This window comes from Arachis duranensis, chromosome 6 (genome assembly GCF_000817695.3).
Source record: "Arachis duranensis cultivar V14167 chromosome 6, aradu.V14167.gnm2.J7QH, whole genome shotgun sequence".
Lineage (NCBI taxonomy): Eukaryota > Viridiplantae > Streptophyta > Magnoliopsida > Fabales > Fabaceae > Arachis > Arachis duranensis.
Window position 1 is genome coordinate 71422023 of NC_029777.3, and position 26389 is coordinate 71448411.

A 26389-nucleotide genomic window follows, 5' to 3' on the forward strand; every position below is an offset into this window, starting at 1 on the left:
CAAACCCTACCTTACAATTTTTCTACACCCATACCATAAGAGGTCCCTAAATATGAATCTATGGGAGTTGTTTTCTGTATCTTTCCTTCTAAATATTAGAAATGAATATTGAAAGATATGTGAAATCTTAAAGCAAACTGTAAACAATGTTTTCTATAATACATAGCTCATAATTGTAATTCTCTTTCGATTCCAGAATATAGATATTGAGAAACATTTATTATTATTATGAGAGTCACTTGTTAGTCACTTTTTCACTGACATTTATCACTTTATTTATTTTTTATTATTATTATTATTATTATTATTGAATTAGTTTCTAAATACTAACCGTGAAATTTTATTAAAATGCCGAAAAAGACAACAAATCAGCAGATAAAATAATAGCTACACTAATATTAATCTCTTTTTATTTTGTTTTCTTCAAATATTATTTCTATTTTCAATTTTCCATGGATTTATGTTTTTATTTTTTAAAAAGGAAATGATTATTTCATGTTGGTGGTGGTTTTTGGTCTGAGCAGATTCAACTTAGGTAGTAGAAGTCAGTTAGGTTCTAGAGTGAGTGAGAGGTGAGAGTCAATTCTTCTTCTCCTTCTTCTTCTCGTTGTTTTGATCCAAAGAGTGAGGTTTCTTCTTTCTTTCCTTGAGTTGTGAGCTAAAGATGTCGCAGAGTCAGAGTAAGAAACTGACGCCGAATCTGGATAGGCAGAGCACCAAGGTGCTGAATCTCACCGTCCTCCAGCGCATCGATCCCTTCATCGCCGAGATTCTTTTCACCGCCGCTCACGTCTCTTTCTACGAATTCAACATCGAAACTAATCAGTGGGTCCGTTCTCTCTCTCTCTCTCTCGACACATTTCTATAATCTCTCATCTCGTTTCTTCAATTTCTGGATGTATTCTCTTTTTTTTTTCAGAGTCGCAAGGATGTCGAAGGATCTCTATTTGTTGTCAAGAGGTCATCAATGAACACTGCTTCTTCCTCTTTCCATATGCTTCGGTTCATGTGCACTTTGATCCTTGACCAATTTCCCTTGTTTTTTTATTTTGCGTCTTTCAGGAATGTGCAGCCTCAGTTTCAGTTCATTGTCATGAATCGACGAAATACAGGTTCAGATTTGTGTTTCTTCTTTTTTTTTTTTTTAATTCAATCCATTTCGTGGTGTTTTAGTTCCAAGATTAACCGCTAAATGCTAATTAATGTTCAATGCTGGATAGATTCAATCATTCAAATATAATTTGCGTTATTGTTGCTGTAGATCGCATTTTCTCATTTTGGCAGTGCTTGATTTATTATTTCCTCATTGTTTGGAGAAATATACATGTACTAGTGCTCTGCTCTCATTCATCTGTGTGCCTGATTTGTGCTATCAGTTTTCTAATTTGCAACTTTCTTTGTAATATTTGTTCTGACAGACAACCTAGTAGAGAATCTATTGGATTTTGAGTATGAACTTAAGAAGCCATACCTATTATATCGGAATGCAGCTCAAGAAGTTAATGGTATATGGTTTTACAATGAAGATGAATGTGAAGAAGTTGCAAATCTCTTTAATAGGTATCATAATTTTTGTTGTTCAAGTTATTTATGTAATCTGTCTTCTTTCTTAATGCTTTCAAACTTTAGATGCTAATTCATATCAGGATTCTGTTGATTATATATTTGCGTGTGTGCACACATGTTCTTATTTCCTCTTTTGGGATGGGGGTTTCATTGGATTGTAGTGTACCTTATGTAATTGGGCAGGATGTTTAACCCTCTATCTACAGGATACTTTCTGAATACTCAAAGATACCTCCAAATGCAGTAATGCCTTCAGTCAAAAGGTAAGGGATATTTTAAGAAAAATGCTTATAAAAGTAATCTCTCTTTGTAAGCGTTACATTCTATTGCAATTTGCTGCCTACATGTTAATTATTACAAATAAACTGTATTTAATATGCCAATTGTCAAGAAAATTTGATCTTTCAATTGGTTAAACAACCTTATTCTAATTGTGTTTTATGGGATGAGAAGGTCAGGATATATTTTCTTCATCTAATGGTTTTTGTTTGTAAATCGTCTTGCTCCAAATTCGGTCTATTTATTTTTAAACTAATTTTCTTACTTTCACTGAATTACTCTTCTATTAGGATTGTGTTTAGAAGTGATCGCAGTTGCATGGCTCATGCCTTGTGTTTTGTATCTAATGCAGTGAGTCCAAGGAAGTGCCAGTGTCAGTTGTAGCAGAAAGCCCTCTGGAGTCCTCTTCAGCTCCTGCTTCTGCAGCTGAAGCTTTTGGAGGTCCTGTGTTTTCGACCATCTTCAGTGTATGTAATCTAGTTGCTTGCCAGTTACTTCAACTATGTCTTCTTCTTCCCTAACAACAAAACTTTTGCATTGTAGTATATCATTTCTTTCGCTTTTCAATTTGTTTTTATTTTTATTTTATTTTATTCACATAAAACTATTGCAGACATCTAAGACTGCTGGAAATTCAGATATAGAAAACTTTAGACAGCCTTCTGCCACTGTAACTTCCACATCTCAAAGTGGTATTTTGTCCCCTGCACCTGCTATACAAATACCATCTGCCTCTCCTTCAGGTTTATCTTTGTCTGGCTTCCCGGTTGGCCCTTTTGAAACATTCAACAGTGGCAATCAAGTCACGAATCTTGTTAAGCCTTCTAGTTTCTTTGCCTCCGCTTCTTCATCTTCACAAATAAGTGCACCTATTTCTTCTTCTTCATCCCCTAGCACAGCTCTTCAACATTCATTGAATATGCCACACCAATATGGAAGGACGATGCCGCAACCCTTTCCACCACCTAATCTTTCTCCGTCTCTTCCCACTGGTTCTAGCCTCACTCCTAATCAAGCTACCATCAGCCGGGACAAAGTCCGTGATGCACTCTTATCTCTGGTTCAGGTACTTTATTTTACCATCTCTGTGACTTTTTATAATTTGATGCTTTGAATTGTATTTTAGGGTGTCATTCATTACTCCTACTTTACCCACCAAGCACCTAATGTTGTGAGTTGCAACCCACCTTAGTTTTTTACCATATGATTTTAGAGTATTTGCCAAGGCAGAGTGTCTGGTTTGAGCCATGACTACTGCTCACAGGATTCAAGGGAAGGGTGTGAAAAATGTTATATACTAATTAGACACTACTTAATTGCATCAAGTCTTATTTGTACAGTACAAACAAGATCAACTATCTTGAAAGTATGTAGTTAGCGATATATATTTAGCTTTACCCTTAGAGGGAAAGTATATACCATAATCAATTTATCCAAACTAATAGTATGAAAGTATTATGAGTTAGTAGAAAATTTCAGAGATTTGCCACCTTGAGAATAATTGGAGAAGAAAACCTTAATCTTTGAACTCATTATAGTATGACATTAAGTTGTAGTTTATAGTTTTGAGCGGTTTACTAACTTCTTATCTATACTATATATTATGGGGATATAAGAACGATTGGTGTACAACTTTCGTTCCTAAAATACCCTTCATTATATATAATTTATAAAAAAATATTTTTGTTTTATTATTTCCAAGACTTAAATCGAGCTATAAGTCACTTGTTATTTCAACTAATTTCATTTTTATTGCTTTTACACAAATTTAATAAATAAAAGTGTGTTAGTGCTTATTGATACACTAGTATTTATAATGCGAGTGTCAAATTTCCATCCTAGAAATGTTCAGTATAAAAATGAATCTTTGTATTGTATATACTTTGCAAGAGAATTGAATCAGTGCTTTTTCTTTTACCCGAAGTCTTACCGTCTTTTTAGCTTCTAGTTTCTACCCCACTTCCTCCCTATGAAACTTTTTAAATGTTTGTCCACTGACAAAATTCCTGTGTGCCAGGATGATCAATTCATTGACTTGGTGTTCCAAACATTTCTGAAGCTGAATCATTCTTGAGGAGTTCGAATTTTGAGTGTTGGGTGAAAACCTGGTATAAATGACTGCTGTACATAATAGTTACACTCCCACATTACTAACAGGAGCCTCATATCTCTCATTAAAACGTAGTATAGATGTCCGACAGTATGCCTGTTAAGTCTGTCCTCGTTCAGTGCTTCGTCTGTTTGAATCTACTGAGTTTTGGCCACCACTCTTCCAACTATATCTGTGATGGCCGATTTCCCAATATACTATGACATAATATAAGTGAAATTAACACATAATATTCACCGAATTCATGTACGTATATGTGGACAATGACGAAATAAAATGATAATGAATATATATGAGAATGGATATTGTCACTCTTAGTTTGATAATGTCATTTTTTTTATAAATTTACGCAAATATACAATTAAAAAAAATTATGTATGATTATATGTGGAGTAACATTATAAAAAAAATGAGTGACAATATCATTTCTCTATATAGAGATATAAAAATTTAATACACTAAATACTATTGTAACCGTCCATGTGTACCCGAGATTTAATGGTGAAATATTATGGAGAATTCATAGTCTCTAATTCCGGTGTATTGAGGTGGTCTGTAATGATCTAATGGTAATTTGGTGGTTCGATTTTCTTCTTTCTACATTTTATTTTCAGTTTGCTAGCACCTATGTTCCTTTGTATAAACATGGGGATCCTATGTAATTTAGTTTTATATCAGGTCTTCTGTTTTGGAATAAATACATTGCAGTGTAGTACTCTGCTTTGCTTATTAGTTATTACATTAGAAGTTTAGAACATATCTTTCGAGTTTAGACGGATCAAGCTGTTTAGCTTATTTTACATCATGTTAAACATTGTTGGAGTGCAAGAGGCTCTAATTTCTGTGGATAATGCCACACAAATGGGTAGGTACAATCTGCACTCGATATGAGCCAAACCAGCAAAAGATTAGTTGATAGTTTAGTTGATGATTCATTATCGTTGATCACTTAATTGATGAAATTACATTTACTATTTTGAAAACATAAATAATAAAAAGAGGTATAATACTATTTTAGTCCTCAATATTTGGGTCAAATCCTAATTTGGTTTTTGTTTATATCCTGATCTACCATTTAGTCAGACCTAAAATGAATAAAGCCCAATCAACATATATTATACGGATTGACACCTACTCGACCTCATAAAGGTTGGATATGGCGACGCTATCCTAACCTTGTTTGTTCGAATAACTAACTAACTCCTACAATCTCTCCTACTCATTTAGAAAGAAGATCTCAATAATCTCCCTAACAAAAGGGAGTAACAAACCTACCATGAAAGATTGAACTACTTCAAAGGTGGTTATTGACTCTACATCTACATTTATAAATATCTTGACACTCTCAAATATTTTTCAAACTTCAATTTACTAAAAACCTGCATAAAAACCATTGCTAAATTAAGTATCGGAGTTCCTTGCAGGTACCACCCCCACGAGGAACTCGGACGGCTTCATCCCTATAGGAGAAGACGTCGAACCTTTCACCCAAAGGCATCTGGACCTCATGTTCAAGCTCAAGCCACCCTAGTTCTAAGTAAGTCTCTGATGGTGGAAACTTGTCTCTCAACAAATTTTCCTTCGGCAAGTATACCGAATTATCGTCAAGTAAAACTCACTATAGAGTGAGGTCGAATCCCACAAGGATTGATTGGTCAAGCAACTTTAGTTAGAAGAATATGCTAGTTGAGCTAAACAGAATTTATATTGAGATGCAGAAATTTAAATGACTAGAAAGTAAATAGCAGAAATTAAAGTGCAGAATCTTAAATGGGGAATTGGGTAATGCTCATAAAAGTAAATGGCAGAAATTAAAGAGAATGGGTAAGATCAGAAAGAAAGCATTTCTAGCATGATCTCCTCATCCCTTTTCCAAGGCTCAAAGGAGATCCAATTATGGAGAGTTTCTTTTCCAAGATAACTAACCAATTGAATTAAGATTGAAAGCTTTCTAGTAAAATCAAGAGAAAAGATAGAAGAAGAAGAATGAAAACTAATATTGATCCATCAAATTACAGCAGAGCTCCCTAACCCAATGAAAGGGGTTTAGTTGTTCATAGCTTTAGGAATCAAAAATGGCAGAAAAGAATAATCCATGCTAGAAGTACAGAAAAGTAAATATGCAGAGAGTAGTTCTCCAAGGTGCCAAAAAGTCTTTTTTCTCTAGTTCAAAACTACTCCTATATATACTACTCTTCATGATTTTTTAGTGAGTTCTTCAAGTCTTGGATGTGGGCTTCGGGTTCTTCAAGTCTTGGATGTGAGCTTTGGACCTTGAGTTGAAGCAATCCTCATTTTTAGTGGGCCCAGCTTGTAGAGAAATATGAATTAGGCTTGGGCATTTAGTGAGATTAATCGTGGAATACATTTCTGGGTGCGAGAACGTTAGTGGCATTTACCTTTTCCACTAACGTTCCGCCTTTATATGCCCATGTTATTCTCAACGTTAGAAGTCTTAACGTGACTTCTAACGTTCCTTCTCAATTCTTGGCCAACGTTAATGTGACTCACTTTTTCCATTAACGTTGGCTTGTGCCCCTTTTCGCAAACGTTAATGGAAATCACTTTTTCCATTAATGTTGCTTGCCCTTTTGCCTCCTATGTTAGGTCTTACGTTAGCTTAGCTAACATAGCTCTTAACGTGGGCACCTATCACCTTCGAGAGCGTTAGTGACACTCACCTTTGTCACTAACGCTCTAATTGCCTTAATCCCCTACGTTAGAACCCATGTTAACTAAGTTAACGTGCCTTTTAACGTAGTAATGAAGCCATCTTCCAACGTTAGTGACAAAAATGAGTGTCACTAACATTGGTTCTTTGAACCCCACTCCACGTTAACTTTCACGTTAACAATATTAACGTGAGAGTTAACGTAGGCAATGAAAATGATCCAACGTTAGTGACAAAAGTGAGTGTCACTAATGTTGGCAGTGTTGATCCTTGTCCACGTTAGAGTTCACGTTAACTTAGTTAACGTGACTCTTAACGTGGGGCATTGCCTAGTTTCCCAACGTTAGTGGTGTTCACTTTTACCACTAGCGTTGAGGAGAAACGTTATTGGAGGTCACGTTTCTCATTAACGTGGAGTCCTCCTTTCCTTCTACGTTAAGTACCACGTTAACTTAGTTAACGTGACTCTTAACGTAGGCTATGAAGTGGCTTCGCAAGCGTTATTGGTGATCACTTTTCTCATTAACGTTGTAAGCCAATTGCCATCCCACGTTAGTAGTCACGTTAACTAAGTTAACGTGAATGCTAACGTGATTCTTCCATGCTTCATTTGTCCTGAAATCAAGCAATTAAAGTGCATCAAAGCTCTAGCCAAAATCATGATATTATGCGTCATTAAAATATCATGTAATTTTGGCAAAAAATCTCATGAAATCATGCAAAATTCACAATAGTTGCTTGAATGAAGGTGTAAGTGTATTTTCACCTAAAACTTGCCTTGTTTACTAGGAAAATGCACGAAACTACCCTAAAACAGTAAAGAAAAGGTCAGTGAAACTGGCCTAGATGCCTTGGCATCAGTCTCAGAACATTATCGTTGTTACCAAAGATCTAGTAATCAATACCGTACGATGGCGGACAACATTCTAGAAGATAGACACACGACTTCCAATTCGGAAGCCTGCGAAGAAGAGTCACATAATGATAAACGAGCGTTAGTCATACCTTCCCGAATGGATAAAGAAAAAGGTGTTGTCAGAGACACATATCAGTCAAACCCGGAAGGACACAAGATAAGCTAAAAAATTCATCGATCTGAAGGATCCAAGCCAAGAACTGCCTTGAGACAAAACACTTAGAGTCAATAACTTCAAACATCTTTCCTTGGTTAAATTGTAAACTAAACTGGTTCAAGGATTCTCATAATACAATTTGAATTTAGTTTTTGAAATATTCTTGATTCTCAAGTATGCAAGATCCATAAAAATAAGAGAAGTCTGTATGTAATCATGGGAGATCCCACCATTACTTGGACTTGAATTGACAATATCTTCAATTCTTTAGTTAGTTTTAGGTTTTTTTTATTAGTTTTCTTAGATTTAAATCAAAGTTCTTATGTTTTTAGTGAAGATTTGATGTAATCATATGTTTGGAGTTGTTTTAGAATGATTGTGTTTTCAGACAATGTTTAAAGCAAAACAGGATGAATTTTATGAGAAAACACAAGTGCATTTCCAAAGAGGAACATAAGGTTGGTGCCAGGCTTGAAAAGACCAAGCTGAACACCCTGGCACCCAACACCCTTGCTCCAAGTTGGGCACCCAACCTTCAAGCCCAACTCCAAGGAAGTGGCGCCCAGCACCCTAATCCCATGCCCAGTGCCCAACTCTTCCATCACAAAGCCTAGCGTCTTCGTGCTTGGGAAAAGGCAAAGTGGGCTGGCGCCCAGCGTCCAAATCCTGAGCCCAGCTCCAAGTGTAAATTTCACTCCCAATGATCCAAAATGTTTTAAAGTCCAGCGCCAATTCAAGGAGCCCAGCGCCAAGACTAAATTCAACTCCCAGGAAGCTTCAATTCAATTTAAGATTCAAAATTTAAATGATTAGTTATCAAGAACTTCTTCTAGGTAGATAGGATATGATTATTAGGATTTAGATTAGATTACGTTTGAATTTGAATAGGTTGTTATTTTTTTCTTCGAAAGATAAGTTTAGTTTTTGAATTTCAAAGGGTTAGGAAGTTAGGATATAAATACATGAACAAGGTTCACAAGAAGGATCGGAGATATTGGAGTCTATGGATCAAAACTCTTTAGTCTTAGGTTATTTTTCTTTCTACCATGAGTAACTAAACCTCCTCTATTAAAGGTTAGGAGTTCTATTTTATTTTTATGGATTAATAATACAAGCGTTTTCTTTATTTTAATTTCATGCTCTTCTACTTTTTCAATATTGAGTTTCGTTCTTCATATTTAATGATTAGAAGTAACAAAAATATTCTAACTTTGTTTTAAATTCTATTATTATTTTAGAAAATTTAATATCAGAATTAACTTGAAACTCTTTCTCATGGTTTTCAACTTGACTAGGAATAGTATTTTGAAAGTTGTGTGGTTTTAAATCGAAACCTTTCTTTACCTCTTTTCTTAATTAGGTCACCAAAGAATTGGCAATTAATTAAGTTAAGAGAAATTAGATTGCTAAGAAATTGGAATTTTATTATAAATGATTTGCTGTGAAAAATTTTTTGCATGAGTCTAAGAGAATCTAAAGTGTTGCTTTTTTTAAGAATTTAACATTTGCAAAGCCTTTTGACATCCTCTCTATTCTTGATTATCTCTACAAAATTTCTAAGCTTTCTCTCATGTACAATAACAATCATTTTTACTATTCTTGCTTCTACTTCACTATCCAGATTCTTCTTACCAAGGTTTGATTGATCTAATTAGAGATTCAATTAGATGTTACATGATTCAATTCGTTAATCCTCGTGTGAACGATATCCACTTACCGTGGTATTACTTAATGCAATTTGGTGCACTTGCCAATATCTAAGCGTATTAGTTTTGGCTAATTAAGTTTTTGGTGTAATTGTTGGAGATTAATTGAAATTGACAACAAAGAAACATCCGATTGAATTACTTAGATCGTGTTTTATTTTATTTTCTTTATTCCGTTTAATTATTCTTTCCTTCTGTCTTTTTCTTCTTTACTCCACACGATACATTTGATTTCTTGTTGTTTTTGTGCATGCAAGGGGAAGAGGATTGTATTCTCTTCGATCCGAAAGTTGAGAAGACACTTGCACAAATAAGAAAGAGATCAAGGACTAAGAAAGAAGAGGTAGAAAGAATGGCAGAGGAGATTCTTCCCAAACGTTAGGGACGGTCTCGGATCTAAGCTTTATTTAAGGGTTTACCGTTGGCCAATAAGTTACTGTATGCACAAGGTGGGATTCAAATCCCCGACACTTACTTAAGCGGATATGAGTGAGTTGACCACTCGACCAACTCAAGTTGGTTAATTGGTTGCCATTTTTTTTTTGTGCAATTGGTTGCTACATTTGTGAGTAACCAAAGCAAAAACAATAATTAGATGCTGATCAAGTTGTTGCAAGCTAGCCCACATCAAAGCTGGGCTTGCTGTGGGTGTTAAGCCCACTTACAACTGAGAGGAGACTATTTGGTAATTTGGGTGTGAGCTTGGAAATTGGTCGGCGCTGCTTCCATTATTGTGTGTTGGAAGCTCCAACTCGATGGCGGCTTTTCGGAGAATGATTAGCTTCGGATCGAACAGAACTTTGACTCCACCCTCTCTTCTCACTTTCCGCAGAGGAATCGCTTTCAAGCTCTTCGTTGGAGGTCTCTACCCTCAACTCTCAAAACCTCTTACTTGTTCTTTCTCTTCCTACTTCTCTATTCATTGGAGTTCTCTCGTTTTTTATCTCCTGCAAATTTTGCACTAATTATTTATATTATTTTCTTATTTATTTATTCATTTATTTTGATGAAGCGTCTGAAACCTGTCTTCCTGTATCACTTCTTTATATTAAGTGACTCCAATGTGAACCCATCCAAAACGAATTACACTGGTTTGAATAGTTTGAAAAGGAGATGATTGGACAACCATATGTTAATTCAATATAATTGTCAACTTACTTTGTGCAAAATAGGATGTGTATGTGAAAATTAAATTTGGAAAGTTAAAGTGTTTATTTCTTCATTTATTTTAAATGAATGTTCACTGAGTTGTATGTTGTCACTGTTATGTGTTATAGAATCATTTCCGTGTTCACTTTGTTGCTCAATGGGATCTAGCCATTCATCATCATCTTGTTTGGCAAACAATGGAACATCACATAACAAATCAATCTCAGGGCTTTATGCTGCTGTCAAAATATTTCCCATTGTTGCTGTTTTCAACAGCTAGTTAACTTGAATGTATGAATTGTGTTTTATTTTAGCTTTTGGGAAAGGGTCATTCATCGTTGGAATTATGCTGCGCCGTTCATTATTTTGCAGGATTGTCTGTGCACACGACGGAGAAAGGATTGACAGATGCTTTCTCTGATTGCGGACAAGTAATTGAAGGTAGCTTCAGAATAAGAAAAATGCACTAACATTATTAATAGCTAGTATCTCATGGTTTAGGCTTCTGGAGTTGTGACTGTTTTAAACTTTTAATTGTGTTTACAGCTAAAATTATAACAGACAGGGTATCGGAGAGATCTAAAGGGTTTGGGTTCGTCACCTTTGCTTCACGGGTTGAGGCTGCGAATGCCATTTCACAGATGAATGGGAAGGTAAATTTATCAAACTTGCCACACTCCTCTTCTGTTGTGGGAGGCTTAGAATTTAGTAGAGTGAAAATTGGCACTAAGTTTTTACATATTGCAGGCACTAAATGGCCGCGATATCTTTGTTGATTATGCGAAACCAACTTATTTCAAGAGTACTGGAATGCCCATTGCAAGAGGACCCCCTGAACTCCCCACAGTTGATAGTTGATTTTCCATATGAGATATTGTATTTGATGCAGCTGAATTGCCCACAATATTTTGCAGACCATGTAGGTAGCATATGCAGAACTGAGTATCTTTTAGGATCATGGATGCACACAATTACAACAATTACAAGAATTGCTCAGCAGAACAAAGTAATAGGTGAAGGATTTATGTAATAGAATACTGGCGTTTGGAGAATTTTTTGGCCGTTTTCTGTGTAGTATACTGGCAGAGTAGCGTGGATTTGCACGGTACATGTGTTTTTGTTTGGATACAGAAGAGATATGACTAATTTTTGAAAAACCTTGGTTGAATAAGTAGTAGTGCATATATAATTTGAAATACAATTTCATGCATGAGAATATGATTACAAAAAGCAAGAAAGTAAGTAAACATCATATAAAAGATTGGGAAATCACATCATTGATCAATCCAATAATTATGCAATGGAACTTGATAACAAGTAAGAAGATTGGGAAGTACATTAGTTTGAGTAATCAGAGTTGGCCAAGTTGTTTTGGTTCTTAGTATGAATTTAATTCATATAATGAGGCATTGTCTCCAAAATTTTAAGGAATACGGTTTTCAATAATTATTTCTTTCGTAATGATAATAAATAAATCTTGGCGTCCGACATTATTAAAAGTAGGAATATACCAACCAAAATAACATGTAGCTTTATTTAGAGTCAAGAACAAGAAAGATCTGGGAGTTATTTGTTAAGAGAAATATTAGAGGATTAACAAAATTTATTATGTTTAGCCAGCAGATAATTAACAATGTTAGACTAAAGAAATTGGACTAATAATTAAAAGTGTTGACAAAAAATAATAAATTCTGCTTGTGCTTGAGATTTTCTCTTTTGTTAATTATTAAGTTTTTTTTTCTTTATTAGATAATATTTACATGAACTTTCTAATGTCTATTCCTTACAGGTAAATATTTGCATATTAAGAACCTATCAGATTTATCTTTACTTTTAGTTAATCTTTTAAACCGGCAATTTAGTTTATTCATGTCTAAAATTTGTACTTAATCTAAGAACATATTAATAGTTTGGTACTATTATAGGTTTGCATTATTGTTTTTATCATTATTATTATTATAAGTACCATAATGCTAAGTTAAATTAGAGTAAAAGCAAGTTCAGTCATAATTATTTCATAAAACTAATTATTACTTCACCTTCTTTATTTAGTTAAATTTTGATAAATTTTCTTGAATTTCTTTATACAATGTAGAATTTTTTAATATAATTAATATAATGTTATGCTACACATATTATCACGAAAATGATAACTAAAAAATTGATATTCAAAAACTACTCAAAACTGAAAACTTATAAAATTAAATTTTTCAAGTAATTTTATAGACGACTATATCAATAGAGCTTCATCCCAGGAACAGTTTTATTTTTGTTTTTGTATATACAAAAATATCCTGTATAATCCTACTTTTTTATGTTCTACTTTGATTTGATTAATTACATAGATATATAAATAAGTGCGTTAACTAATTATATATATCTTTTCAATATTAAATGAAACATTATAACAAAAATTTAGTTTTTTTATCGTCTAATTCTGGGTAAATAATTAAACCGCACCCAATTTTTAAAGATGACAACAAAAATAACCTTCCCTTCTTGATAAAGACAGAAATATACTCAAAATATCATAAAAAGCAATTAAAATAATATTATTATTTTATAAGTAGCAAACGATTTTAATTTTTGACAAACCATTTATGAATTTGATCCAAAATTTTGTAACAACAATATATTTAGATAATTATTTAAAAAAGTATATAAAAAAGAGACAAAAATTTGATATTTAGTTTTTTTTATTTGTCAAAAGTATTCTTGGTTATTGATTAAAAAATATAAAAGAAATTACTTACCATAAAATCACTGAATTTTAACAATAAAATTGTTTTATTTCTCTAATTATATTTAAAAGAATCACATCAATATTCAATTTTTAAAATAATTTTTTTGAATATATATTTAATGTTAAGTATTTTTATCGAATTTTAAAATATTTTAAAAATATTGTTATCTTTAATAAAAATGATGATATTTTTGTTAGGGCCTTAAAATTTATTAAATTAGAAACGATTTTAGTAATTTACTCTCTAAATATATGACCAATTTGTCAATTCAAACTTTGATTTTTAGGTACTGAACTTAAATCCAGAAATTTTTTTTTCTAGGTACGGAACTTAAGCCCAGAAAATTTATTAAATTAGAAACGATTTTAGTAATTTACTCTCTAAATATATGACCAATTTGTCAATTCAAACTTTGATTTTTAGGTACTGAACTTAAATCCAGAAATTTTTTTTTCTAGGTACGGAACTTAAGCCCAGAAAATTTATTAAATTAGAAACGATTTTAGTAATTTACTCTCTAAATATATGACCAATTTGTCAATTCAAACTTTGATTTTTAGGTACTGAACTTAAATCCAGAAATTTTTTTTTCTAGGTACGGAACTTAGGGCCTTAAAATTTATTAAATTAGAAACGATTTTAGTAATTTACTCTCTAAATATATGACCAATTTGTCAATTCAAACTTTAATTTTTAGGTACTGAACTTAAATCCAGAAATAAAATTTGATATTTAGTTTTTTTTATTTGTCAAAAGTATTCTTGGTTATTGATTAAAAAATATAAAAGAAATTACTTACCATAAAATCACTGAATTTTAACAATAAAATTGTTTTATTTCTCTAATTATATTTAAAAGAATCACATCAATATTCAATTTTTAAAATAATTTTTTTGAATATATATTTAATGTTAAGTATTTTTATCGAATTTTAAAATATTTTAAAAATATTGTTATCTTTAATAAAAATGATGATATTTTTGTTAGGGCCTTAAAATTTATTAAATTAGAAACGATTTTAGTAATTTACTCTCTAAATATATGACCAATTTGTCAATTCAAACTTTGATTTTTAGGTACTGAACTTAAATCCAGAAATTTTTTTTTCTAGGTACGGAACTTAAGCCCAGAAAATTTATTAAATTAGAAACGATTTTAGTAATTTACTCTCTAAATATATGACCAATTTGTCAATTTAAACTCCAGAAAAATTGAAGTTATATTTAATGTTAAGTATTTTTATCAAATTTTAAAATATTTTAAAAATATTGTTATCTTTAATAAAAATGATGATATTTTTGTTAGGGCCTTAAAATTTATTAAATTAGAAACAATTTTAGTAATTTACTCTCTAAATATATGACCAATTTGTCAATTCAAACTCCAAAAAAATTGAAGAAACGCCGTCTGTGGGGATCGAACCCACGACCACGTGGTTAAAAGCCACGCGCTCTACCACTGAGCTAAGACGGCAATTGTGATTTAATTTATTAACTATTAATTAAGTATTAAAGCCCAAAAATAGCATATACAAGTTTAAAACACGTATTATTTACAACTAACCTATAAATCTATTATATTTATTATATATTACTAATTTTACAATAAAAATATTTTATATGTCACTTCTTTATTATATTTGAAATCAAATCTCTTTCTACAAAATTAAAGAGTTCTTCCTTCCTCCTTTTCTCTTTCTCTATCTTTTTTATTCCTTTACCTACTCTATCTCTTTTATATCATTATCAATGACTAATTACGAATTTAAGAATAAAAATATGTAACATAAAATTTTTTAATTACATTAACATTAAAATTAAAATATTGAAATTGAAATATATCTATATTATATATTATATATTACTAACTAATTAGTCACCAAAAAATATATTACTAACTAATTTAATAATTAAACTGTGTTACATGACATTTTTTCATTAAAATTAAAAGAAAATATTTTTCTCCCAAATTAATAAACTTCATTCCTATATTTTTTCATCTACCTCTCTTCCTTTTTCTATTTCTCTCTGTCCTTTCCACTATATATAATTTATATTTTATATTAGTAATTTGACAAATCAAAATGTGTCATAAGATATTTTTTCATTACAATTAAAATAAAATTTTTCTTTCAAAATTAACAAATTTCCTCTCTCATTCTTTTGCTTTATCTTTCTCTATCTTTTTTCTCATTCTCTATTTTTCTCTACCTTTCTGTTCTACAAAAAAAATAAAAAATAAAATAAAATTAACAAAATAATATAATTCACTATTTGATGTTTAAAGTGGTTGATTTTATTTCACTATTTCATCTCATTGGTGCCTTGATGTGTGCGTTTAATTGTTTCTGGTCATATAAGTAAAAAAAATGGCACGAAAAGTGAAGAGGAAGCATGCTAGAGTGAGGAATCATGAAGAAAAACTGAAGTTTGGAGTGCTGGCTCGTTCGCATACGCATGTGCTTGGTCTGCGTACGCAGCCATGATTTCACGCGTCTATGCATACGCAAGCATAGTATGCGTATGCATATTGGAAAAAACGTGCTTCATTAATGAGAACATGTGACCTCCGATTTCTGAGGGTTTTGGACCCCATTCCAAGCCCAATTTAATGCCAACTGAAGGGAAATTGATAGGGTGTCAACCAAGTTACAGCACACAACATTGACAATGGAGAATTAAGTAGTTTTAGAGAATTTTGTTTTTTGTTTTCTAAAGAGAGAAACTCTCACGTCTCTCTAGGATTTAGTGCATTTTGATAATCTCTTGTAGAAATTCTAATTTGGAGCTTGTTCATTATAGTTTATTAGTCTTAATTTTTGTTTCTTTAGCTCTAAGTTTGTTTACTTTCATTGTTATTGTTATGTCTTCTTCTAGTTCTCTTTTGTTTCTCACTTGTGAAATTTGTTGATCTTGAATTTTCATTAATGCATTGATGTTTTTCATGTTTTATGGTTTTGATTGAGTTATTTCTCTTGATAATTGTTAGTGGATATTTTTAATTTCTAGTTAGTTTTGCAATTTAGTTATGTGTTTAGCCTTTGCACCCCAAGTGTTTGACAAAATATTTTTACAAATTATGGAGTAGTTTCTCATACTCTTGGCCTAGGTGAAGGAGATTGAGTGACCCTGAGTCATTGAATCTAATTGGATTGATAATTTGGGTCCCTTGTTGATCAATTTGATATCCATTAACACTAAAACCTACTACTAAGTTAATTAGTAGTTAGGTTGGGACTTATGGTTGATGTTGATTAAGCCTATTTGACTTACTTTAAGCATAGAAGTAGACTTGATGGGGTTGGCCCCTCTTAATTATCAATATATAGTTGTTAGGCAAGGATAGTGATCTCAATTCTCACACCTAGCCAAGAGTTCTTTTGCACTTAATTGAAACACCAAAAATCTCAATTGTTTAATTCTTGCTTTAGTTGCTTTCAGTAGTTTAATTAGTTCTAGAATAGATCTTGCCTTGTTAAATTGCTATTCAAATAGACATTGCTTGCTTGCTTAGATTTAGTTTCTTGTTAATTAAGTTTCTTGCATGTCAAGTTTATTAGTTTAATTTCTTGCTTATGACTTTCAACCTTGGAATTCTAATCAACTTTAATTCACACGCTTGCCCATTCTCTTAAGGACGGCCCGAGAGTAATACTCTCGGTTATTTTCATTGGGTTGAACTTGTGACAACCATATTAAACTTTGATGCGAGAGTTATTTGTCGATTGGGACTATACTAGCAATGGGATTACTTTGTAAAATTCCTAACCGGTGAATTACCTCGCATCAAGTTTTTGGCGCTGTTAGGTGGAATGGTTGCAATGTGTGTTTTAATGTTGGTTATGTGAATATGTGGATAGTGTAAATAGTTTATTTTCTTTAGTTTGTTTTTATTCTAGGTCTTTTTAATGCATTAGCTTATGGTTTCCAAGTTGAATGACTCGGTCACAACCGGATCCTAGTCTACCCGAATTCGATCCTGAACTTGAAAGAACTTTACTTCACATTCGACAAGCTAGATATTGGTTGGATTATACGGCTAGTGCATCGGCCTCTTTTGAGGAACCTTCCGACACACTAGTCCTATTCGAGAGTGATTTAGAATCCTCATTCAACAAAGGAACTTCTTACTCTTCTGTTGGGACTGCTGACATACCCTTGAGTACTGCAGGTGATAATCACATGGCGGAAACTCGACGGATCACCTTGCATGAGCAAGGAGTACTGGATCTTGTTCTTCAACCACTACAAGCATGATATCCGAATCTAGATCCTAATTTTGAATTGAAGAATAGCTTGATCAATTTGTTACCTAAGTAACATGGATTACTGGGCCAAGATCCTATTAGACACTTGAGGGATTTTCAAGCGGCTTGCTCTACGGTTAAGAGACATTGCTCCGATGAAGTTGCGGTTATGGTCTTTGCTTTCCCCTTCTCTCTTGAGGGACAGGCAAAGGAGTCATTTTATTCTCAACCTGACGAAGTGGTAACTGATTGGGATCTATTGAGAAGGGAATTTTTGGACAAGTTCTTTTCTCCAGAAAAGACCGATTATATCTAGAAGGAAATTTCTGACATTATGCAAAGGGACAAAGAGTCGCTTTATGACTATTGGACTAGGTTCAAGAGATTGTTGGAATCTTGTCCCCATCATAGGATGGATGCTCATTTGCTCATTAGCTACTTTAGTGGAGGCCTTTGTGCTCAAGACAAGAGGCTTCTTGATGCATCAAGTGGTGGCTCTCTTGTTAAATACAAGACGGTGGATGAGGCATGGAGATTGATTAATGATGTTGCCGAAACTACTCAACATGCTAGAGTGAGAAATAATCCTCCAAGGAGTGTGACGGAAGCATCTCCTTCCGATTCGGCTTTTACTAAGGCGCTTGGGGAGATGACCACTCTTTTCAAGGAAATTCATCAAGGACAAAAAGCATCTTCATCCATCCAAGCCATTCAAGCCCCACCTCAAATTCTTCAAATTGAAGGACCTCTAAGGGTGTGTGGTGTGTGCTCTTGCACTTAACACTACACCGATCAATATCCTCAAGTCCAAAAAGACTACACTCTTGTGGTAGCCAACAATTACAACAACCGTTCTTCTTACCACCATCAAGATCAAGGTAATTACTCTCATGGTAATAATTATAATCAAGGGTGGAGGGACAACTCTCAAGGAAGCAATCATAACCAAAGGTGGAATCAAGGCAACCCCATTTCTCATTACCAAAATAACTACCACTCTTCTTCTCAACCATTATTCCACAACAATTCTTACCAAGGCAACCAAAATTACCACAATCAACCATACCAAGATTCACAACAAAACTAATCCAACAATCAAAGATAGCAACCACCTCACCAAAGACAACAAGGCCCTACTAATCAACCCTTTTCCTCCTTCTCAAATCAACCCAATGAGGACGGTTTCTGTCCATTCTTTCAAGAACAAGAGAGGCTTCGGTCTATTGTGGAGAAAAATGAAGAGAACACTAGGAACCAATTTAGGAGTCTTAACATTCAAGTGGGAAATTTGACCAACGAAATAGCCAAGATGCTCTCTAGGATGTCCTTGCCTTCTCCCACCAACAATACCAACACCTCCCAAGCTTCTAGCTCTTACAGCCTTCCTTTCCAACCCCTTCTAATCCAAAAGGTGGCCTTCATGCCATCACTCTAAGGTCTGGAACTATGTTGGAAGAAGTGACTCCCAAGACCATGGAGAACATTGGTGCACGAATTTCCACACTTCGTTCAACTGAACCAGCAAGTGCGCTGGGTCGTCCAAGTAATACCTGAGTGAGTTAGGGTCGATCCCACGAGAATTGTTGTTTGAAGCAAGCTATGGTTATCTTGTAGATCTTAGTCAGGCGGATAGAAAGCTAGGTAGTTTGATTGTTTGAATGCATAAAAAGAATAAAGAGATCTAAACTAGGTTGAACTGTTTGCAATGATAATAAGATGGTTAAAGCTTGGAGATGCTTTGTCCTTTTGGATTAATTCTGGTCTTACTATCTTCTTCAACTATGAGTGATTTCTTCTATTGCAGGCTGTATGTGATTGATGCTGGTTTGAGCAGCTGCCAATACTCCTCCATATCTGAACCCCAGGCTTAGTGTGGATCTATTTTGATTAAGGGTGAAAATCCTGCAATCCATTCTCCTTCATGATCCTATTCAAAACGCCACAGACAATGTATGATCTTTCGGATCAGAGAATACTGCGCCTTTGGGTTATAGCCTCTACCACAAAGCCCCTAATCTCCCCATACCTCAGCTGAACTGGTGTCTTGAGAAGTCCCTAATGAGGTCGTGGATTAGTCGTCTAAGAGATGTATAATCAAGCTGGTGGTTCGATGCTTTCCAGTTACGTATTCACACGAACCCAAGAAGAACACGGGTGGTTGTCAGGCAAGCGGTCTTAGTATGAAGAATGAAGATAATTGTCACGGGTCATCCCATTCATCAAGTTGAAGAATGAAGATACAGCTTAGAATTGAATCAAACACGGATTGAAGAGAAACAGTAATACTTATATTAATCCATAAAACTCAGTAGGGCTCCTCCTCTCAACCTAGGAGGTTTAGAAACTCATACCGATAGAAAATATAGTGATAAAAATGCGTAAAGTATGCCTCCCTTTGATGAGAGGTGTAAAAGTCTTTAAATATGAACTAATTACTAAGGATTACATAAAAAAGAGTAAAACAGTCTTTTAGTGCTAAAATCCACTTCTGGGGCCCACTTGGTGAGTGTTTGGGCTGAGCTTGATTGAGATCCACGTGCTAGAAGGGCTCTAGGGCATTGAACGCTAGCTAGCAGCACCTCTTTGGGCGTTTGGACGCTGGTCTCTCCTTGGTAGGCACTGGACACCTGGAATGGGGTAGGAGTCTGGCGTTGAATGACAGTTTTGGGCCTTTTATTATGAAGAAAAGAATAGACTATTACATATTTTTGGAAAGCTCTGAATGTTAGCTTTCCATAGCCATTGAGAAATCTCAATTTGGACTTCTATATCTCTATAAAAGCTCTTTCGAGTGCAAGGAGGTCAGATCTAGACAGCATCTGCAGTACTTTCTCTGCCTCTGAAATAGACTTTTGCTCCAGCTCCTCAATTTCAGCCAGAAAATATCTGAAATTGCATAAAAACCCACAAACTCATAGTAGAATCCAAAAATGTGAATTTTACACTAAAACCTATGAAATCTTAATAAAAAACAAAACATACTAAAAACTATATGAAAATGATGCCAAAAGCGTATAAAATATCTGCTCATCACAACACCAAACTTAAACTGTTTCTTGTCCCAAAGTAACTAAAAACAAGTAGGATAAAAAAGAAGAGTAAGGTACAATAAATCTCAGAGTTTTCAATGAAGCTCAATTTCAGTTAGATGAGCAGGAATTAGTAACTTTTTGCTTCTAAATAGTTTTGGCATATCACTATCCATTGAAACTCTGATGTGTTGGTCTATTTAGGGACTTAGAATCTAGATGATATTATTGACTCTCCTAGTTTAGTTCATTTTGATTCTTGAACACAGCTTTTAGAGTCTTGGTCGTGGCCCTAAGCGCTTTGTTTTGCAGTATTACCACCGGATACATAAATGCCACACACACTTTAACTGGGTGAACCCTTTCGGATTGTGATTCAGGTTTGCTAGAATTCCCAAATAGAGGTGTCCAGAGTTGTTAGACACACTCTTTTTGCTTTGGATCACGACTTTAACTGCTCAGTCTCAAGCTTTTTACTTGACACCTTCACACCACAAGCACATGGTAGGGACAGCTTGGTTGAGCTGCTTAGGCCAGGATTTTGTTCCCTTTAGGCCATCCTAACCATTGATGCTCAAAGCCTTGGATCCTTTTAACCTTGCCTTTTGGTTTAAAGGGTTATTGGCTTTTTCTGCTTTTTATTTTTATTATTATTTTTTTCACATGCATTTATTTATTTAGTTTTTTCTTTTGTTGCACATGATTTTTCTTTTGCTTTTTGTTGATATTTCTTGCTTCAAGAATCAATTTTCGGATTTTTCCGATTATCAATGATACTTGACTTTCATCATCATTCTTTTAAGAGCCAACACTCTTAATTCCAATTTCAAATATGCACTGTTCATTCATACATTCAGAAAACAAAAGCAATGCCACCACATTAAAATAATTGACTATTCTTATTATAGAACTCGAAATACATGTATCCCTCAATTCTTTTCAAATAAAATTTTCTTTTAAGCAAGGTGAGAGATATATGGAATATTTTATAACTTTAAGACATAAATGCAAATGATCATGCAACAAGAACAAGAGAACAGACAATAAAACATAACAGAAAATAGAAAAAAATGACATAAGGAGAGGGGATTAAGAGAACGAATCCACCTTAATGGTGGCAGCTAGTGCTCCTTCTTGAGAATCCAATGTAGTGCTTGATCTCTTCAATCTCACTCCTTTGTGTTTGTTGTTTTTCCCTCAAAGCTTTTTGATCTTTTCTTATTTCATTGAGGGTGGTGGAATGCTCTTGATCTTCCATCCTCAATTACTCCATATTAGTGCTTAGTTCTCCAAGAGAAGTATGCCATTGATCCCAATAGCCTTGAGGAAAAAAATACATCTCTTGAGGCATCTCAGGGATCTCATGCTAAGGCGGTTGCACAGGCTCCTGTGCATGTGGTGCACGAAATTGTGATCTCTAATAATGGCATTCAACTTGGTAAGCGCGTTTATCACTCAGCACTTTCTTCACAACTCCGCACAACTAACCAGCAAGTGCACTGGGTCGTCCAAGTAATACCTTACGTGAGTAAGGGTCGATCCCACGGAGATTGTTGGTATGAAGCAAGCTATGGTTATGGAGTTTTTGAATAATAATAATAAATAAACATAAAATAAAGATAGAAATACTTATGTAGATCATCGATGGGAATTTCAGATAGGCGTATAAGGATGTTGTTCTCCTTCTGAATCTCCGCTTTCCTACTGCCTTCATCCAATCCTTCTTAATCCTTTCCATGGCAAGCTGTTTGTAGGGCATCACCGTTGTTAATGGCTACATCCCATCCTCTCAGTTAAAAAGGTCCAAATGCTCTGTCACAGCACGGTTAATCATCTGTCGGTTCCCGATCATGTCGGAATAGAATCACTTGATTCTTTTGCGTTTGTCATCACGCCCAACAATCGCGAGTTTGAAGCTCGTCACAGTCATTCAATCCCGGAATCCTACTCGGAATACCACAGACAAGGTTTAGACTTTCCAGATTCTCATGAATGCCGCCATCAATTCTAGCTTATACCACGAAGACTCTGATCTCACAGAATGGAAGGCTCGGTTGTTAGGCAAGGGCAACCATGCGTCGTGCATCAGGAATCCAAGAGATACACACTCTAGCTTTCACTTGTAGAACGAAAGTGGTTGTCAGGCACGCGTTCATAGGGATGGATGATGATGAGTGTCACGGATCATCACATCCATCAGGTTGAAGTACGAGTAGTATCTTAGAACAGAAATAAGATCGAATTTGAATAAAAGATAGTAGTAATTGCATTAAAACTCGAGGTACAGCAGAGCTCCACACCTTTAATCTATGGTGTGTAGAAACTCCACCGTTGAAAATACATAAGTGATGAAGGTTCAGGCATGGCCGAATGGCCAGCCCCCAAAACATGATCACAGGATCAAAAATACAATCCAGGATGTCTAATACAATAATAAAATGTCCTATTTATACTAGACTAGCTACTAGGGTTTACAGAAGTAAGTAATTGATGCAGAAATCCACTTCCAGGGCCCACTTGGTGTGTGCTTGGGCTGAGCTTGAGCTTTACACGTGCAGAGGCTTCTTTTGGAGTTGAATGCCAAGTTGTAACATGTTTTTGGTGTTCAACTCTGGTTCATGACGTGTTTCTGGCATTTGACTCCAGAATGCAGCATGGAACTGGCGTTGAGTGCCAGTTTACGTCATCTAATCACGAATAAAGTATGAACTATTATATATTTCTGGAAAGCTATGGATGTCTAATTTCCAACGCCATTAAGAGCGCACCATTTGGAGCTCTGTAGCTCCAGAAAATCAATTTCAAGTGCAGGGAGGTCAGAATCCAACAGCATCAGTAGTCCTTTGTTAGCCTTCTATCAGAGTTTTGCTCAGGTCCCTCAATTTCAGCCAGAAATTACCTGAAATCATAGAAAAACACACAAACTCATAGTAAAGTCCAGAAATGTGAATTTAGCATAAAAAATAATGAAATCATCCTTAGAAAGAGCTAGATTATACTAAAAACTATCTAAAAACAATACCAAAAAGCGTATAAATTATCCGCTCATCACAACACCAAACTTAAATTGTTGCTTGTCCGCAAGCAACTGAAAATCAATTAGGACAAAAAGAAGAGAATATACTATAAATTCCAGAATATCAATGAATATTAGTCCTAATTAGATGAGCGGGACTTGTGGCTTTTTGCCTCTGAACAGTTTTGGCATCTCACTTTTTCCTTTGAAGTTTAGAATAATTGGCATATATAGGAACTTAGAATTTCAGATAGTGTTATTGATTCTCCTAGTTAAGTATGTTGTTTCTTGAACACAGCTACTTTTATGAGTCTTGGCCGTGGCCCTAAGCACTTTGTTTTCCAGTATTACCACCAGATACATAAATGCCACAGACACATAGCTGGGTGAATCTTTTCAGATTGTGACTTAGCTTTGCTAACGTCCCCAGTTAGAGGTGTCCAGAGTTCTTAAGCACACTCTTTTTGCTTTGGATCATGACTTTAACCACTCAATCTCAAGCTTTTCACTTGGACCTGCATGCCACAAGCACATGGTTAGGGACAGCTTGATTTAGCCGCTTAGGCCTAGATTTCATTTCCTTGGGCCTTCCTATCCATTGATGCTCAAAGCCTTGGATCCTTTTTACCGTTGCCTTTTGGTTTTAAGGGCTATTGGCTTTTTCTACTTGCTTTTTCTTTTTCTTTCTAATTTTTTTTGCCATTAAATTTTTTTCTGCAAGCTTTTGCTTTTTCACTGCTTTTTCTTGCTTCAGTAATCAATTTTCATGATTTTTTAGATTGTTAATAACATTCTCTTTGTTCATCATTCTTTCAAGAGCCAACAATTTTAACATTCATAAACAACAAGATCAAAATTATGCACTGTTCAAGCATTCATTCAGAAAATAAAAGTATTGTCACCGCATCAATATAATTAAACTAAATTCAAGGATAATTTTGAAATTCATGTACTTCTTGTTCTTTTGAATTAGAAACATTTTTCATTTAAGAGAGGTGAAGGATTTATGGAATTATTCATAGACTTAAGACATAGTTACTCAATACTAATGATCATGAGGTAGAGACACAAAACATAAACACACATATAGCATAAAAACTGAAAAACAGAAAAAATAAGAACAAGGAATGAGTCCACCTTAGTGATGGTGGCGCTTTCTTCTTGAAGAACCAATGATGTCCTTGAGTTCTTCTATGTCTCTTCCTTGCCTTTGTTGCTCCTCCCTCATTGCTCTTTGATCTTCTCTAATTTCATGGAGAATGATGGAGTGCTCACTATGTTCCAACCTTAATTGATCCATATTGTAACTCAAATCTTCTAGAGAAGTGTTGAGTTATTCCCAATAGTTGTTGGGAGAAAAGTGCATCCCTTGAGGCATCTCTGGGATTTCTTGGTGATGAGCTTCCTGATGCGTCTCTTGGGTTCCATGAGTGGGCTCTCTTGTTTGCTCCATCTTTTTCTTAGTGATGGGCTTGTCCTCCTCAATAGGGATGTCTCCTTCTATGATAAATCCAGCTGAGTAACATAGATGGCAAATAAGATGAGGAAAAGCTAGCCTTGCCAAGGTAGAGGGCTTTTCGGCTATTTTGTAGAATTCAAAGGAGATGACTTCATGAACTTCTACTTCCTCTCCAATCATGATGCTATGAATCATGATGGCCCGATCCACAGTAACTTCAGATCGGTTGCTAGTGGGGATGATGGAGCGTTGGATGAACTCCAACCATCCTCTAGCCATAGGCTTGAGGTCCAGTCTTCTTAATTGAACCGGGTTGCCTTTGGAGTCTCTTTTCCATTGAGCTCCTTCCATACATATGTCCATAAGGACTTGGTCCAACCTTTGATTAAAGTTAACCCTACTAGTGTAGGGCGTGCATTTTCTTGCATTGTAGGTAAGTTGAACGCCAACCTCACATTTTCCGGACAAAAATCTAAGTATTTCCCCCGAACCATTGTAAGATAATTCTTTGGATTTAGGTTTATACTTTGGTCATGGTTCCTAGTGATCCATGCATTGGCATAGAACTCTTGAACCATTAAGATTCTGAATTGTTGAATGGGGTTGGTCAGAACTTCCCAATCTCTTCTTTGGATCTCATGTCGGATCTCTGGATACTCATTTTTCTTAAGCTTGAAAGGGACCTCAGGGATCACCTTCTTCTTGGCCACAACATCATAGAAGTGGTCTTGATGGGCTTTGGAGATGAATCTCTCCATCTCCCATGACTCAGAGGTGGAAGCTTTTGTCTTCCCTTTCTATTTTCTAGAGGTTTCTCCGATCTTAGGTGCCTAATGAGCAGATAATTTATATGCTTTTTGGCATTATTTTTAGTATATTTTTAGTATGTTTTAGTTAGTTTTTATTATATTTTTATTAGTTTTTAGTTAAAATTCACTTTTCTGGACTTTACTATGAGTTTGTGTGTTTTTCTGTGATTTTAGGTATTTTCTGGCTGAAATTGAGGGACCTGAGCAAAAATCTGATTCAGAGACTGGAAAGGACTGCAGATGCTGTTGGATTCTGACCTCCCTGCACTCGAAGTGGATTTGCTAGAGCTACAGAAGACTAATTGGCGCGCTCTTAACTGAGTTGGAAAGTAGACATCCTGGGCTTTCCAGCAATGTATAATAGTCCATACTTTGCCCGAGATTTGATGGCCCAAACAGGCGTTTCAAATCAGCTCAAAACTGCCCAGCGTTAAAAGCCGGAACTGGCACAAAAACTGGCATTTAACTCCAAGAAGAGTTTCTACACGAAAATGCTTCAATGCTCAGCCCAAGCACACACCAAGTGGGCCCG

The 26389-nt window shown here is 34.7% G+C and overlaps 3 protein-coding genes and 1 non-coding gene across 4 annotated transcripts in view; 3 read left to right on the top strand and 1 right to left on the bottom strand.

Moving 5' to 3' along the window:
* The first annotated feature begins 478 nt into the window (after positions 1 to 478).
* LOC107494029 (mRNA-decapping enzyme-like protein) lies at positions 479 to 4687 on the top strand. The gene is made up of 8 exons (XM_016115063.3): positions 479 to 829; positions 920 to 960; positions 1063 to 1112; positions 1419 to 1560; positions 1773 to 1829; positions 2198 to 2312; positions 2459 to 2911; positions 3863 to 4687. The coding sequence occupies exons 1-8, from the start codon at positions 665 to 667 to the stop codon at positions 3917 to 3919; spliced, it is 1080 nt and encodes a 359-aa protein (XP_015970549.1). The 5' UTR covers positions 479 to 664; the 3' UTR covers positions 3920 to 4687.
* Positions 4688 to 10103: 5416 nt separating this feature from the next.
* LOC107494028 (small RNA-binding protein 11, chloroplastic) lies at positions 10104 to 11662 on the top strand. The gene is made up of 4 exons (XM_016115061.3): positions 10104 to 10266; positions 10927 to 10995; positions 11101 to 11207; positions 11302 to 11662. The coding sequence occupies exons 1-4, from the start codon at positions 10161 to 10163 to the stop codon at positions 11410 to 11412; spliced, it is 393 nt and encodes a 130-aa protein (XP_015970547.1). The 5' UTR covers positions 10104 to 10160; the 3' UTR covers positions 11413 to 11662.
* Positions 11663 to 14699: 3037 nt separating this feature from the next.
* Positions 14700 to 14771, bottom strand: TRNAK-UUU (transfer RNA lysine (anticodon UUU)). Its single transcript has one exon. It is a non-coding gene; the product is annotated as a tRNA-Lys (tRNA).
* Positions 14772 to 17878: 3107 nt separating this feature from the next.
* The window catches only part of LOC107494037 (uncharacterized), a 49739-nt gene continuing 41228 nt past the window's right edge, over positions 17879 to 26389 (top strand). Inside the window, exon 1 of the mRNA XM_016115070.1 lies at positions 17879 to 18305. Coding sequence (XP_015970556.1) covers positions 17879 to 18305 — 427 coding nt within the window. The remainder of the gene's footprint in view (positions 18306 to 26389) is intronic.

Coding starts and splice junctions, on each gene's coding strand:
- LOC107494029 (XM_016115063.3), top strand. CDS start 665: ATGTCGCAGAGTCAGAGTAAGAAACTGACGCCGAATCTGGATAGGCAG. Junction 1,113..1,418: donor CATGAATCGACGAAATACAG/GTTCAGATTTGT, acceptor TTGTTCTGACAG/ACAACCTAGTAGAGAATCTA. Junction 1,561..1,772: donor GTTGCAAATCTCTTTAATAG/GTATCATAATTT, acceptor CTCTATCTACAG/GATACTTTCTGAATACTCAA.
- LOC107494028 (XM_016115061.3), top strand. CDS start 10,161: ATGGCGGCTTTTCGGAGAATGATTAGCTTCGGATCGAACAGAACTTTG. Junction 10,267..10,926: donor TTTCAAGCTCTTCGTTGGAG/GTCTCTACCCTC, acceptor ATTATTTTGCAG/GATTGTCTGTGCACACGACG. Junction 11,208..11,301: donor TTTCACAGATGAATGGGAAG/GTAAATTTATCA, acceptor TACATATTGCAG/GCACTAAATGGCCGCGATAT.